General features: G+C 37.1%; 1 protein-coding gene across 3 annotated transcripts in view; it reads left to right on the top strand.

Annotated features, from left to right (window-relative positions):
• The first annotated feature begins 997 nt into the window (after positions 1-997).
• pax7b (paired box 7b) overlaps positions 998-15,623 on the top strand; it is a 63,861-nt gene continuing 49,235 nt past the window's right edge. The window contains exons 1-4 of one of the 3 annotated variants that reach the window (XM_052091851.1): positions 998-1,493; positions 2,431-2,666; positions 2,918-3,047; positions 3,283-3,411. In XM_052091851.1, coding sequence (XP_051947811.1) covers positions 1,409-1,493; positions 2,431-2,666; positions 2,918-3,047; positions 3,283-3,411 — 580 coding nt within the window. In that variant the 5' untranslated portion in view covers positions 998-1,408. Of the gene's footprint in view, positions 1,494-2,430; positions 2,667-2,917; positions 3,063-3,282; positions 3,412-15,623 lie in introns of all 3 variants that reach the window. The other 2 variants (XM_052091850.1, XM_052091852.1) reach the window with 2 other exon arrangements.

Below are 15,623 nucleotides of genomic sequence, written 5' to 3'. Positions count from 1 at the left end.
ACTGTCAGTGTATGTGATAGATAATACATTTGTGCTCATCATCTGATGTAAGTAACTTTAACCATTGTCATTACGTAATACTGTCTTTATTATGTCTTTATCCGAAATAATCTTGATATTACATTTTAAAACCAATCAATTCTGGCATAAACATTTAACGTTTTCTCTAATACGCAACACATATTTTGGTCCTGTCTTTGTCCAGCTATAATTCACATTTCCCAAATATATTCGTTTAAAAATAATAAGAACTTTTTCGTGGTTTTCCCGTAAAACTTTTTCTTTTCCATCAGTCAAGATGAAAAAATGGGGTGAAATTGGTGTTTTTAAAAAAGAAAAGGGAAGTGTTAACGCGAATGTGTACGATGACACTTCATTAGTGACTGACAAACAAACAAACAAAATATCGAGAATTTTTTTTTTTTGCTCAAACAATTCCTGATTTCAAGTATCCAAGCATTAGCAGGGACATTAGCTTATGCACTTTTAATATTCTCATATAATATAATAAATTAATTAGCGTACAAACATCTGCATTATTTGTTTTAATCGAGCAGCTGCAAATGTACATGTGCGCCTGTTTTAGTTCGATCAGTTTTTTCGATATGAAAAACAGAAAATTGGTTTGCACAATTGGCGTTGTGTGAAAAAGGCATAGGCTATGAATACACGGTGCATTATGTATTTCAATTGTAAAAGCATTACTCTGCACTTTATACACAACAAAATCATAATTATCTTGGAATTATATAAAGTATCTCTATAAAAGAGCACTTTTTATTTTGAATTAAGACCTTATGGAAGTCTATCGAACAAATGTTTTGATTGTTTTAATCTAATGGGTGAGAATGAAAAGCCTAGCACACTGAGTGTCTGTTTGTCTTACCCTCTACTTTTTGTGATTGGTCGAAAAAAACTTGCTTGTTCCCCTCCATGGCCACATGAATAAAAGAAGATTGCGAGAGCCTATCGGCGCGCGGGACACCCCTCCTACACCGCGCGCTAAAGTTGTCCACTTCAACTGCTCCCAACCCCTTAGCAGACTTTGTCATCCAAAACTATCAGACCTTTTAGGAAAACACTGCAAAGAATTAAGTAACCTTTGTTCACTCGAGAGCATTTGGAGTACCCCCTCCTTGGCGCGCGCTGCATCTTGTTCCTAGTTGTTTCGTGCATGCCCCCCTTCGCACGAAAAGACAGAAGTATTTATATTTTTTGTTTTCCCCCCAATTTTTTATGAGGTCTCACATCTCCGCAAAGGTGTGGTTGGATAATTTTTTTATGTTCCCCTTTTTAATAAAGAAGGACTCCAGAACAATTTTAGTCAAGGAAACATTCACCAAGTCTGGACTTGCTTGAGCAGATTAAACACCAGCAGTATTGTGCCTCGTCAGATATTAAAAGTAGAATGTCATCTTTACCGGGAACAGTACCACGAATGATGCGACCGGCTCCTGGACAAAACTATCACCGCACTGGATTCCCCCTGGAAGGTTGGTATCAATTATATTGTACTGATATACAGTCAGGTAGGCCTACACATTAGACTGTAAGGTTGATATGTTGTACATTTTGTTCAATGTGTTGTAAACACTTTCGCTCTCGGCTGTATTTAGACCATAATGTTCTCATTGGCCAAACTGAAGTTTTTTTTTTCTTTCTTTTTTTTTTTTTTTTATCTTGATGAAACAATTGTTTCTTCATATTTAGTGCATCCGAATAATAATAATAATAATGACAATAATCAAATACATTTCCCCCAATACCATTTTGTTTGGTAGACACGGTTCGTGTTTAAGTGGCTCAAATAAACTTCCAAACACAAAGCCTGCATGTCACTGTAGGATTTGTTGAAGTGGTCTAGTGGCGCAAAGGAAACCAGTATGCATATCAAAGGATTGTACTAATATTGGAACAACATCAATGCGAATAATGAAGCAGGACGCGTCCACGGCTTCTGACGGCCGATTGGGCTCAATAACCAAAATAAATCTAGACCTTTTCATCAAACTAACAGAAAACACAATTGTTGTTGGATCTCAGGATGCGTGAGAATAACTTGTAAGTTTAGAATAGGAAGACCATCAATCAAGTTCAGTTTGTTAAATGTGAGCTTTTATAATTTTTTGTTGAATTTCTGTTGATTAGCCTACAAGGATAATTTTGCTCTTTTAAACACTGTATTTTAACACAGATAGATTAGTTAGCCTATAAAGTTTAATTACACTATTTCTAAGTTAACTGAGTGTTTTTCGTGTTCTTAAAACAGGGCTTGATTTAAGATACAGGATACATTTTTTTTATAAATATTTGTATAGAAGATTTTAGTCCGTCTTTTGAGGAAAAGTCGTACGCATTTTTAGAGTCGTAATGAAAGAAATCGGAAGTTTCAGTGAAGTTAGATTTAATTCCCGTTTCTTTACCGCACAGTTTCAACTCCTCTGGGTCAAGGTCGGGTGAACCAACTTGGCGGAGTATTCATCAATGGCAGACCTTTGCCAAATCATATCCGCCACAAAATAGTTGAGATGGCTCACCACGGCATCCGTCCCTGCGTGATCTCCCGACAACTTCGCGTTTCCCACGGTTGTGTGTCCAAAATCCTTTGCCGGTATCAAGAAACTGGCTCGATCCGTCCTGGAGCAATAGGAGGAAGTAAACCTAGAGTAAGTACATTATTATTATTATTATTATTATTATTATTATTATTATTATTATTATTATTATTATATAGTAGTATATTTTCAATGGGGACACATCAAAATAAAAAAAGGAAGGATAGTAAATAGAATATTTAGCACGACCACGACAATGTTCTAAAAGGTATTCTACTCTCTCTTTTCCCATTTCCCATCCTCTCTATTTTCCCACTCTTCGTATCTTTGAATGTTCTTGACCTCTCAATTAAACACAAAAGCAGGTGGCAACACCCGACGTGGAAAAGCGAATAGAGGAATATAAGCGCGAAAATCCTGGTATGTTCAGTTGGGAGATTCGGGACAAACTTTTGAAGGACGGTGTGTGTGACAGAAGTACAGTTCCCTCAGGTGAGGCCTCAACTGGTAAGCAGCCCCTCTTTTTATCATGTCAACATTTAATCACTCCTCTGGGTCTTACTGATTTACTGACATAATTTAGCTACTTTAATTGCGAAATATTGATGATGGCTATTTATAATAATAATAATAATAATAATAATATAAATAATAATAGTAATAATTAGTTTAATTATTTAGGCGTATGTTCACAATGTCTTCTTATTTTTATGTAATCTTTCATCAGTAAGTTCTATTAGTCGGGTTCTCCGCGCGCGGTTTGGCAAGAAAGACGACGAGGACGATTGCGACAAAAAAGATGACAGTGGGGAGAAAAAAACTAAACACAGCATTGACGGCATACTGGGAGACAAAGGTAAATAAATTAAGTATTCTTCTGATTGCATCATGCAAAAAGCATCTAAAAGCTTGTCCAAATAAACGTTGCACGTGAACCATTTTATAGATGTGGTTGAACGTTAAATCGGTGTGCGCTTTTTGTGTTCCTAAACGCTTGTCATTTCTCGGCCTGTTGAACTGTCATTTAGTCATTTGATTTAGTTGGTATTTATATTGACCCTGACGGGAGGAAGCCTATTTAGGCCTTGATTTCTTTGTACAACAGACTCATTTGACGCTGAGAAAACGGTAACTGACAAATGACCGATGTGGCAATCAATATCAATTACAGACCACAAGTTCAACGTTGCCCGCTGGTTCTCGCGATAATACGGCACGCTTATTCGCAAATTAACAGACATTTCAATCTGGCACAGAGTGAAGAGTATTTCCCGTAAAAATGTTGTAATGCTCTAAACTGTCATCTGGATACATTTTTTTCGTACGCTATTATAAAATAATGCAGAATATAATATTTTTTAGTAAATGTAGACAGAATTTCGTAATATTTTGGTTGGAAAAAGAAGAATACAAAAGTGAGAAATCATATTGTTTGCGTAGTTAAGAAATACAAAACATTGCTGTTTTTGTCCCGTGTCTTTCTTAAACTTGAAGATGAACTTCAGTCCAAAGATCTCTGCTTCACTGAAGCTCTTTTGGAGCAAAGAGTCTGTGCTACAAAGCAAACCCTAAAAGCAAGGCTTCGAAAGATGGAATGGATCCTTTCACATTTAAAAATCCGTAAAGGGAGGGGAAAACTTTTAACAAAAGGCCAAGAGGGGAACTATAGAGGGATGAATTATTCAATACACCCTTCTGGTAGATAGTTTTGTAATATTATGGTATCGTCTGTTGGAATAGAATGAGATTTCTGAGGGTACCAAATGTTTTATTCTTGTTTGAAATTGCCCCCTGCTCTTTTGGGGATCACTATTGTGTTTCTTAGCTGACGTTTAGAGAAGTGGTGTAGAGGTGTGGTGCTTGTTTCGTCGTTAAACTTATGTTATTTACACATCCGTTAAGTGAGTTCTAATGCAACCTCATCGTAAATGTACTTTGTTGTTGTACATACACTGAAAAATGTTTGATTAAATGTTTTCAAATCTGAAATGTTCCAAAAATGTCTTTCGTTTGTGCACTATTGAAAATAGCTTGTTGCATAACTTTGTACACAACTTACCTAAAATTTGTTTTGCCTTGGAGCCAACGTTTGTTTATGCGAATGTATGCGTGTGGGCATACTGAATGCCTTTTACACCAACCTCAGTGGACAGGCTTTGTGCTCAAGGTGTGCGCGAGCGACTGGCACGATTCAGAGGCCAGCATGCAGGAGCCACGGCGAATGGATTAAGAATATACGAAGTGACAATCCATGATTAGGAATTTCTGCCACGGCCCTGGATCAATTTCAAAACAGTGCATTAAGAAAAAGCATATTTCAAACTGTGCATGGACGTCTGCCAGGGTTCATCGACATTGCATTCGTGTTCAAATGAATAATGTTTATTTACACGTTCAGTCTCCAAATTCACTGCACATATTGTCATATGTATTTCCACTCTTTAAGCTGTACGGTGTCATGCAAATGCGATGGAGCTTTAATGCAACCTTTTTCAAGACTTAAAAGATTTTTTCTCGGGGGTTGTTTCACTTGATCATCCGACTGGCATTTAATAATGTTAAGACTTATTAGAGTTCGTAATGAAAACGTGTCTGTTGAACAAGCGGCTGTGTTGGAGATGGGTGTAATAGCTCACAGGCATAGTAGAAACTTATTTATCCCCAATCAGCTCTTACTTGCCGAGTTTCAAGCACAGCGTTATTTTGAAGGGTTTTAAAGCAGATTAAATTGAGCCTTTTCTTTCTCTTCGCTTTCATCTTCATACGGCCCTCACTGACTAGCCTACGGCACAAATTCACAAGATTTTTCGTTTTGCTCACACTTTTTAGGGATTCATATATTTCATTTGATAATATTGTTTTATTGTATTTGGCGGATTATTTGAGTTGATTTGACGCACAAACAGTAATGGAAAATGAAAGAGACTCCAAGCACACAATTTGTGGACAAATAGAGCATTTTTTATTATTATTGTGGGGGTGAAATTATTGAACAAAGAGAAGTGTGCCCTTGCTCCTTAACTAAGCCGAATCACTGCTGTTTTTTTCACAATCATGCAGGTTTAAAACATAAATTGGGCTATTTGTCCATGTGATCCTTTTGAAATGAGCTGAAATGCAGGGTCTGTCCCCAAAGCATATACATGTCATGATGTATTGTACTGAACAAATTTGGCGTCTCTGTGTTGTTGGCTGTGCTTTTATTTTTCACGTTCTGAAATGCATAATAGGCAGACGACAGAGAGGCGCGTGGACACATGTATTACTCGACCAATAAACGTCTGGCTCATTTGTCCAGAGGGGGGAAAAACAGTTGTCGGCCAATTAACTCAGATTTACGGATTCTCCATTTGACAGATTGATTTAACCAACTAATCCCACAGAAGACACCAATATTAGCAACAAATCGTTTACCTGAATTTGTTTCCTGATATGATTGGTCGATTAGGAAATAATAAAAAAGACCTGATGACTCTTTCCACCCTAGTGTGGCACAACGCCTCAGCTATTCAACGATCTGGCGTTAAGTGACCACACTGAATGTGAATCTGTATGGCTGGAGAAGAGAAAAGACTAATATCACAATATTTAGAGAATTACGAACAAGGCACATCGAATAAAATCGAATGAAATAATATGATTTTATAGCACGACTTTGGCGGAGATATCTAGCATAGCATACCGCTTAATGAGCAAACCTGTTTCGAGAAAACCACAAAAGACCAATTATATCCAGAAAATGAAAAGCATCAATGATGGCACGCGGGTTTTTCCCAGACATTTGTATAAAAACTAAAGTTATATGTGAGACTCTGAAATAACTATCTTTTAAAGAAAAGGGACCATAGGATGATTCGGGAGACCACTTTAAACAAATCCATCTGGAATGGAGAGAGAGAGAGAGAGAGAGAGAGAGAGAGAGAGAGAGAGAGAGAGAGAGAGAGCGAGAGAGAGAGCAAGAGAGAGAGATTTAGTGAAAGTATGGGGAAGTTATTTAGCTATTAATATTTTTTTTTCCTCAGGCATCGAGAGTCACTCCATCTGCACTTTCTCGCAGCTATTTGGCTGGGCTGAAATTGAGGGAGACCCAAATGTTGGGAAGAGATAACACAATCATCACAGCCACGGTCCTGCGCTCTGCATCAATGTATTAAACTCGGATTAACCTCCCCTTTCCCCACACTGCTACCCAACACATTTCGTTGGAATATTGTGTAGAGGGCCTGTTTTTGTAAAGAAAATAGCACTCATTAGCACTCATATTACTGTTTATTTACACAATTGATCGATTACTACAAATTAACACGTTAATGTAAAATGTCTTGTAATTATATAGCTACATGATCATTGTAGACATTAATGACAGTATACTGGAAAATGCACTTTTAGTCCATTGTAAAAAGTGGTTACGTGCTGGTACCTAAGGGGATAATTCTACTTGATCTTACCCTTACCCTACAGCAAGGGCATAGTTTCCCAAAAGCATCGTAAGCCTAAAGAGATCGAACTAACATCTTAGTTTTGCAGCCTGTTTCCCAAAAGCATCGTAATAAGTAGTAGGCTACTTGAAAATGCTCGTAGATTCACGAGTGATCTGGAATAATCGCAAAGAGCATCTACACTTTATGCTGAGACTTCAATATCAGGATAAATGTTTTTTTTATTTTTATTATTGATTTATTTTAAAAGTCGTTTAATACTACTACTACTACTACTACTAATAATAATATAGAAATACATAGGCTAAAATAGATGAACAGATTAATTAGTAAACAAATAAAGTTATTTGTGTGGACTAGTTGGACAAGTTGGTAACAACAATGTGGTGGCATGATTGACGCTGTATATTAATATGAGAGAGAGAGAGAGAGAGAGAGAGAGAGAGAGAATATAATAGTAATTATCTTGCTGCCTTGCATTAACATCGTCCCTATATATTTGCTCATCATCCTACATTTACATGTATTCATTTGGCAGAGGCTTTTATCCTCATCTCCTCTTCCTCCAACACACTCTCACGGCGAAATCGTCAGAATTCGAACAACTTTCTAAATTCATGAGATCCGGATGTCTGTCACACACAACAGCTTCCTATCACGTTTACACACTCTAACGAATGGTTAATTTTTAGATAAGGGGTTTGGGAAAGGGATGTCCTTGACGCATCATGGGGGAAAATACACTTACATTCTAAACATCCGGGAATTTGTGATGAGTTTTTGAGAACAAAATCGTGGGACATCACAGGAAATAGCCACCTCGTAAATTATGTACGATTTTAATGAGATCAGGTTGTCTTCCTCTCTGACACCAAATGCTCTCTCGCAGCACTACAAGTTGTGTAGCACCACACATGCCGCATTACTGTCACCGTTATCACTTTTGGGAGTTTTGGGATTTGACTCTAAGGCTGGGAAACGCAGCACATGTTGATTCGGTCGTATTAAATAATATTTATTTGACTAAAACCATTTAGTCTAATTTAGGCTATATATTACCACATAAATACATTTTTAAGTTTCCATTTTTTTTTTACAGTGTTAGAATACAAACAATACGACGAAAGCGCTTTTGATAATATGATGGACAATAACAATTCTACAAATGAATAGAATAAGTCTGACGTTCTTAGTGTGACGTTTGTAAAACCATCTCTTTGCAGGGCATCGTCTATGAGACCATCTGTGAAATATAGGCTACTAATCCAGAGATCTTTATTTTCCAGAAGTTCACCACTGATCAAGTCCATATAAAACTAGGCCTGCACCAAATCCAGATCCTTAATTCGTGGATCGAATCAAATAATAATAATAAAACGTTGAATCATGTCTCCTGTTTTTCCTTACTTCTTTTGACAGCTTCGCTTTCTTAGGCTACATTGCTCTATTGAATCGATTTTGGTTAACGACTAAATTTAATATTTTATTTGGATTATTTATTTACGAAAGACGACATTTATTTCAAGACATTTGTTTAGTGGATAGCCTACTGCCCTTAAATGAACGAACAAAACCGAATAGAACATAAAGTGTCCGAACAGAAATTCGGAACATCTGTCAATCAAGTGACATTCGACATTAATCATTTTGAAAACTCCCAAAGACTTCATCCTCTTGCACAGATTATTAATATGCAATTATTTTCAACATCTTTTCTGACCTGTTAACCTGGGGCGGACCTTGTAGATGCCATAAAGAGGATTTTCTGGTGCCTTTCAGATGTTTAAGGGAAAGAGGAAGAAAGAGGAAAAAAAAATAGAAAGTATGTGCAGAAAAGTAGAGGCGTCTGGAGGAAATTGAGAGGCTTATAGTCTTTGATCCTTGGTGCTTTTTCTTATCGGAAACATTTGTGGTGACACCAGGACAATGGGAGTTCAGCATATTACAGACTGCCAGTACTGCTTTCAAGACTGTCTGTCTATTAATTAAAGTATTTATCGCCATGTGGGACAAGGACTATCTTAGTGCACATATTGCTATGCGAATGGCTTTATGGATTTCTCGTTTTTTTTTATATAGGGACAATCTCCAATTTCGGCTTACTTAGTGAAATTCAAAAGTCTTCTGTAGAAGACATGCGGATGTTTTCTTCACATATAAAGCAAGCTCATAATCCATTCCCACTCAATAACTTCTTCGTTTTCACCAAAAATAACATTTAACCTCACAAGGTTTCAATTAAGCCCAACCAGCTATGACATGAAATAGCTGCCTGTAACGTGTACAATTACTACAATTAGATGGTCAAAAACGCATGCCATTCACAGATATTGGTACAGCGCTGTAGAGTGGGGGCATTCTGTTAGAGCTGAAGAACAAAACGAACAAACGACTGGGGAAAACTCCTGCTGGCACCAATAAAAGTATTGGCCTCCGGGCTTCCTATGTAATGTCACAAAAGTGTTTTTGATGCCCTGGACTCGCCATCTCTTCAGTGCTGTACACTGCCCCATAAAATTGGAAGGCCACGGAACTCTTGGTGACCCCACATAAAGACTTGGATGTCTTTGTCATTCATAGGGCCAAGATTTGTAATTGGAAGAGGAACAGTCAATATTTTACAATTCAAGAAAGGAAAAAATATTTGGCTATATGGGAAAAATTAGCTAAGCTAATTAATGAGCTGAGAATAAAATCAACAAACGACTAAATTCATCTTAAATATAAAGATTTTTATGAGCTCCAACTGATAAAAATAAGTCATATTTCGGCATAGGCCTACGATATATAATTACCTAATAAAGAATGAAGTATGAAGCCTAATTGCCCATATTTATGGACACGTAAGAAAACGAGCAAAGGTTAGCAAACCTTCAACATACGATTTGACTTGTTGATTTTGATCTTATTGTTCCGTATCGCTTTCAAAACCAGCTTTAATTGCCTCTTTGGGAATACAAATATACGAAAAGAGGAGTTTCCAAAGTGGAAGGGGGGTTGGACTGGGGGAACTGCTGCCCACTCCTTTACCATGGAGTGTTCAGTAGCCATCCCTTAATCCTACTTTCATTTTGCCGACAAATGCCAAGAATCCTGTCTGGAGACCCAATGGGAGACTGATCAGTTATAACAAAAGGGAATTCTTCCACAAAGCAGCAGTGCCAAACGTGGTTCAGGGCGCTAATAAACAGCCTAAAGTAAAGTTACATTTGCCTAGTGTTATACAAAGTTACCAATCATCACACTTAAAAGGCACCTTTATGGAAACTGACTAAATATTACACATATGAACCGTTCTCGATGAAAGGCGGGAGACTAGAACAAATCTTATTGCTCATCACTTAGGCTGTGTCTCGTTTGGAAGGCTGTGTCTTATTTGTCGGCCGCATATCAAGGCTGTCAGAAAAGCCAGTAGCACACTTCGAATGCGACCTTCCTTCACGGGAATTGGGTGGATGCATGAGGTGTAGCCTATAGCCTACTTCGTGGGCACCACTTTTCTTTGCTTCAATGGAAATGTCTAAATAATGCCAATTTGCCCATAAATATTATGTTCAAACGCAAGTACTGATAAAGGTGCAATATGTAACATACATAACATGTAATATTTGCCTTTTTTGCCAATGTGTGAACGGCTTGTAACGCAACTTAAAAAGCCCTTCCCGGACTTCCTAGGTTGCCTATTAAAGCCTGTAAACTGATTTTCATGTGAAGGGAGCGGGTTGCTTTTGCTGGGAAAATCCAATGACGTTTATGCACCTCCAAGCGCCTTGCCTGGTGCGTTCAGACCAGTGGCGTCAAAACCGTCAAGTCGACCGGAAGTCAGCGTTTCCCATCTGGCTAAGTGGAAAAGTTATCGTGGTCGAGCGAAACTAGAGTGAACATCGGTAGGGCATTTGATTACTGGAGGGACCGCGGTTCCTGAATTGGGGTTCTTCTTATTTGACAGGTTAATTTGTGTAACCGGCCCTGCTCACCATTCCGAATGGGACTCGAACCAGCGTCTCCACTGTGGGAGGCAGGTGCGCAAACAAGGAGGCTAAAGGCTACAGCCGGAGAGTGCGGTTTACACACTGCACAGATATCTACCAGCTGGCTCCCATTAGGCTTGCATAACTGCAAAGCATGTGAAATATAGTGCCATAACTGCAAAGCATGTGAAATATAGTGCCATAAGGATTGATTTGTGTAATTTTAGCTAACTTGATCTTGCATGCCAACGCTGACGAAATGCAAGCTACCTATAAATAATTTCAACAATCTGCTCTATAGTAAAATTCAGGTTAAGGTCAATGTTAATCTGTAATTATTCAGCAAGGTAAACTAAAACAACTCATGAAATGATAGCTACACATTCCTTAGTGTAACTTAACATTTTTATTCAGAAAATATATACATTCTATTATTATAAAACAATCGCACATCGATATATCAAAATCGGAATCAATACTGAATTGTGTCAACATATTTATAATGTACAGTGTATTATATAAACAGCTACTGTCATCATCCAACAAATTTAGCTAACAGCTGTTGATAAAGCTGGCTAGCTAAGGCTGACATAGGCTATTGTTTAAATGCAGACAATGTATCATGAAAAGAAAAGTGATTACTTCAAACTACAGTCTCACATAGTCAGACCTGTATCCACACTTTGTTTTAGCCCTGTTTCAGCACTGGAGAGTCAAATATAACATACAGTCTCAAAGTTTGTAGTAAAACAATCATAACTGTGTAATTTTAATTATGCTACCTCATCTGTCCGCATGATGCCTGTGAATCACGTTCATCTCTTTGTTTTGGTCCATGCTAGCTCCTGTGCTTATGGAATGTGTCCAGCTATCATGAGCAGGAGCAACAGGTAGCTGGCTGCAGTTCACTTAGTGCCACAGGTGTCATTAATAACAAGGGTTTCTGAATCTTAAATACTGCACCTTCAATTCCCAAGCTGAAGTACCTCAGTAGACAGGTGCAGAGTATATATGTATAATTATATTTATGTATAATCAAAATAAAGTATTAGACTAAAAGTACACCTGTAAAACCTATGTTCTTTGCTCTTTACATCATTATAACTCTCCTAAAATTAACCTCTTACATTTCCTTCTAAAGGGACTTTGTTCCCTTCTCACTCAAAGCGCTTGCGCTTGGAAAAGAGTGGCGTGCTGTCATAGCAACCATGATACGTTTCGTTTCCATTTGTCCTACGAAGGCCATCTCGTTTAAACGAGGCTTGTTTAAAGGAGGACACTCGGTATACTGCAGCCTTCAAAGGTCGGGTCCTACCTAGCACGCAGCCTTCGAAACGAGACACAGATTTAATCAGTAATTTACAACGTTCACAACATTTATTAAAAAAAAACATAGAATAAAACAAAAATTCTGAAGTGGAGACACACCACATGTTGTCGCGTCCTTCTTTTAATTTGGTTACGGAACAAACCATTTAGTCTGCATTCTAAACCAATTTGACTGATTTAAAATTATTAAATAGAAAAGGTTCCACCAAGCGTGTGCAGTTCACATTTGCAGCTGTGTATGTGTTTGTTTGTTTTTTGCGGTGGTGTTCAGTTGCAAAAGTAACACAAGTAAAAGTATCTGGAGAAACATCTAGGAGTAAAAGTATTATTTTCTCTTCAAAATTTTGTGAAATAAATAAATGTGAAACTCATATTTATTAACTTCTGTGTCATCTTGGACTTACACTGACACCTAGCGGCTTGGATGCTGAATCATTTAAAATCAATAGTTTTCAGTTTCAGATGCCATTGCAGAAATGTAATATTCACAGTCAGTCATAGTTAATTTAATCAGTGAGTTAAAGTGTCAAATATCAGGATGGCTACTGAGACTAAGCGAGTAGTATTCGGCTGGTCATGTGATTCTATCATGACAGTCCCCATGTGCGGACGCTCTTCGTGTAGAATAAAACAGCTTTTATAAGGTTACTGATCTGACCAAAATGTCAATTCATGTCTTTATGATTTAAACATTTTTAATGAGGAAAAAAAGTGTGTACCTTTAAGTACATTAATGAAGTATTTGGTTGTACGTTTTGAACAGAGCTGAAATGTAATGACCCACATATATGTTTGGGGAAATTAAAAATTTTTTAGACACTGTTTATTCACGCAGTGTACATTAGCTTATTAACTCCATCAACAGTTTCATTGTGTAAAAAAAAATAAAACTCACAAACGAGCTAAATTCTATTAAAATATTTTTAGTGATTCAATGATTTCTTTTGAAAACATCTTCACTGCATGTGTCTAAGAATTGGTCAAAATTTTAGCTTATTTGTTTTATTTGCTACTATACTTTTTTGGAGGGGAGTGCATCACATTTGCTTTTGAAAGGTGATATTTTTAGTAACACTTTGTAAACACTATATAGTTATATAAAAAAAATAAAGTAGCCTATTTAAATTTATGCATCATCTCCGACTAAAATCCCATCAAGATTTGTGTAATGGAGGCCATTGATTAACATTTAGCTCATTAATTATTGTACACACAAATCTACTATGTGGTGTTGGAGAGATAGAGTTTTAATGTGTTTCAAGGTGTACCTTTTCAGTTTTATTTAAAAAGTCAAGTCCTCCATTCTTCTGTGAATTAACTTTTGTTCCCTCAGTGGTTTGCTTTTTTATTTGACCAAAAATTATTCTGATGTCTGACAGCCCTCTTTCCTGATTTAAAGACAGTCACTTCAAAAGGCAGAAAGAATAGGGATAAAAGAACCGTCTGTTATTTTGTGTCTTTGGCCTCTCTGCACTGGCTATTCAGGCAAGTTGATGAACTCCTCCAAAAGTTTATTAAGAGGAGCAAAACAATAGAGTCTAAAGCCTTTAGGCAGCCAGAAGAGACAGTTTATAAACTAGCTGCCATTGTTCCTCTAAGGCAGATGCATGAATGCCTTTGAATGGGCTCCCTCAAACTGACACGATCAAGCTAGACAACAGCATTTTGAAAGAAACGGACTTTCTTTCTGCTACACAGATTTGTATCTTTTCTGCATTAATGTACATCTGTGGTAGGAGGGTCCAAGCCGGACGAGCCCAGTCAATACCCAAACCCACAGCCTTTGGGCTGTTTGAAGTAAAGTCCTATGTTCTGCACGCCCTCAGTAGGCTGCAGGTGTCACAAGCCTGAGAGAAATATGGTAATCTAAGTGCACAAGAAAAGAGTCACCCTCCTTCTGACGTTTTAAACAGAGCATTTTCCAAGTGAATGATTTGAAATTGGCTATTTGTAGGGTTTAGATTTTGTCTCAATGCAGGCAATGGGATTTACAGGGCCTCCATGTAAAGGTTTAACATTTTTAAAACGTAGACAGGCGGCAAGTTTAATTTTTCAACTTTCAAGTCTTTAGTTACATAGTAGCCTACTGCTTGAATAAAATATGAAATCTTTCAAAATAATGTAAAAAACAAAATGAACTTTGAATGCTAATTTTCAATTTAAAGAGCATAAGCACAAAAAATAATTTTAACTAATACTTCTTGTCAGTGTCAGTGTCCAGCGTACATTTTATTTTATTTTTAAATTGTCAATTTAACTAAGATAAAAGTAGATAATTTTCCCCTATAGAATCGTGAGTGCATTGAGCTACTTGAGTCAAATCAAATAACAAGTGAATACACCTAGCACAAAAATATTTATCATAAATGTGACATGACAATACAACATACAGTTATGATAATTATAATAAATAAGATACAAGAAACAAAATCCCTCTCTTACAGGTGAGGTCATTTGTGATCTCCCATCTACAATTAAAATGTTTAGAGAAATGACCCGGGAAAGACAGGGAGACCCACATAAATGGCAACATTGTCAACCATGGCAGGTGCTACCACTGGATATTTCAGCCGGTGAGTTTACCAGGGCAGGGCGAGACAACCAGAGGTGGAATCAAATAGAGGACCAGATCGAAGTTAAGAGAAGATTTCATTATGTGGAGTCTATAACTGAGGATGATCGTTATTTAAATAAAAAGAATTGCTACTTTGTTAGTTTTCCCAACACGAACCATCTTGTTTCCTTTTCATTATAATATGATCTTTGTTTTGCACTTCCATTCATTCTTGCTGTCTGTCTTGCTATTTTCAAAAATACTTATTTACTTGGCTTTTTACACTAACAAGATATGTTATTTATTCATATCTATAATTAGTTATTTATTGAGGACCAAATAGACCAGTGAGCAAGAGAGCACACATTGCTGTCTTTTTGACAGGAGAAGTAATTACATTCTCCTCGGGCCCACAATGTAGACTCTGTTTAGACATGAAGAAAAGCAATGTAGTTTTGGCTGAAAATTTACTAGTAACTGAATGGCATTCCTATTGTAAGCTTAGATGACAAGTCTTTCAGAAACAGAATGATGGGCCCAAACAAGCAATTTCCATGTTATCATCACTATTATCATTATTGAACTGTTAAGTTAAACAGCTAGACATCAGATAATATGATGCTTGTTGTCATGTTTTTTGCAATTCAGGCTTGGTGGATAAATCACCATTAAGATTTTACTGAGCACTTAAGAACACTACGGTCCTAATAAAGTACCCGACGAGGTCTTCTGCTGTTGTAGCCCATCCTCCTCAAGGTTCAACATGTTGTGCATT

This window comes from Xyrauchen texanus, chromosome 25 (assembly GCF_025860055.1).
Source record: "Xyrauchen texanus isolate HMW12.3.18 chromosome 25, RBS_HiC_50CHRs, whole genome shotgun sequence".
NCBI classification, from domain to species: domain Eukaryota; kingdom Metazoa; phylum Chordata; class Actinopteri; order Cypriniformes; family Catostomidae; genus Xyrauchen; species Xyrauchen texanus.
Note: the sequence above shows the minus strand (reverse complement) of the source record. Positions and strands in the feature narration are given on the sequence as shown.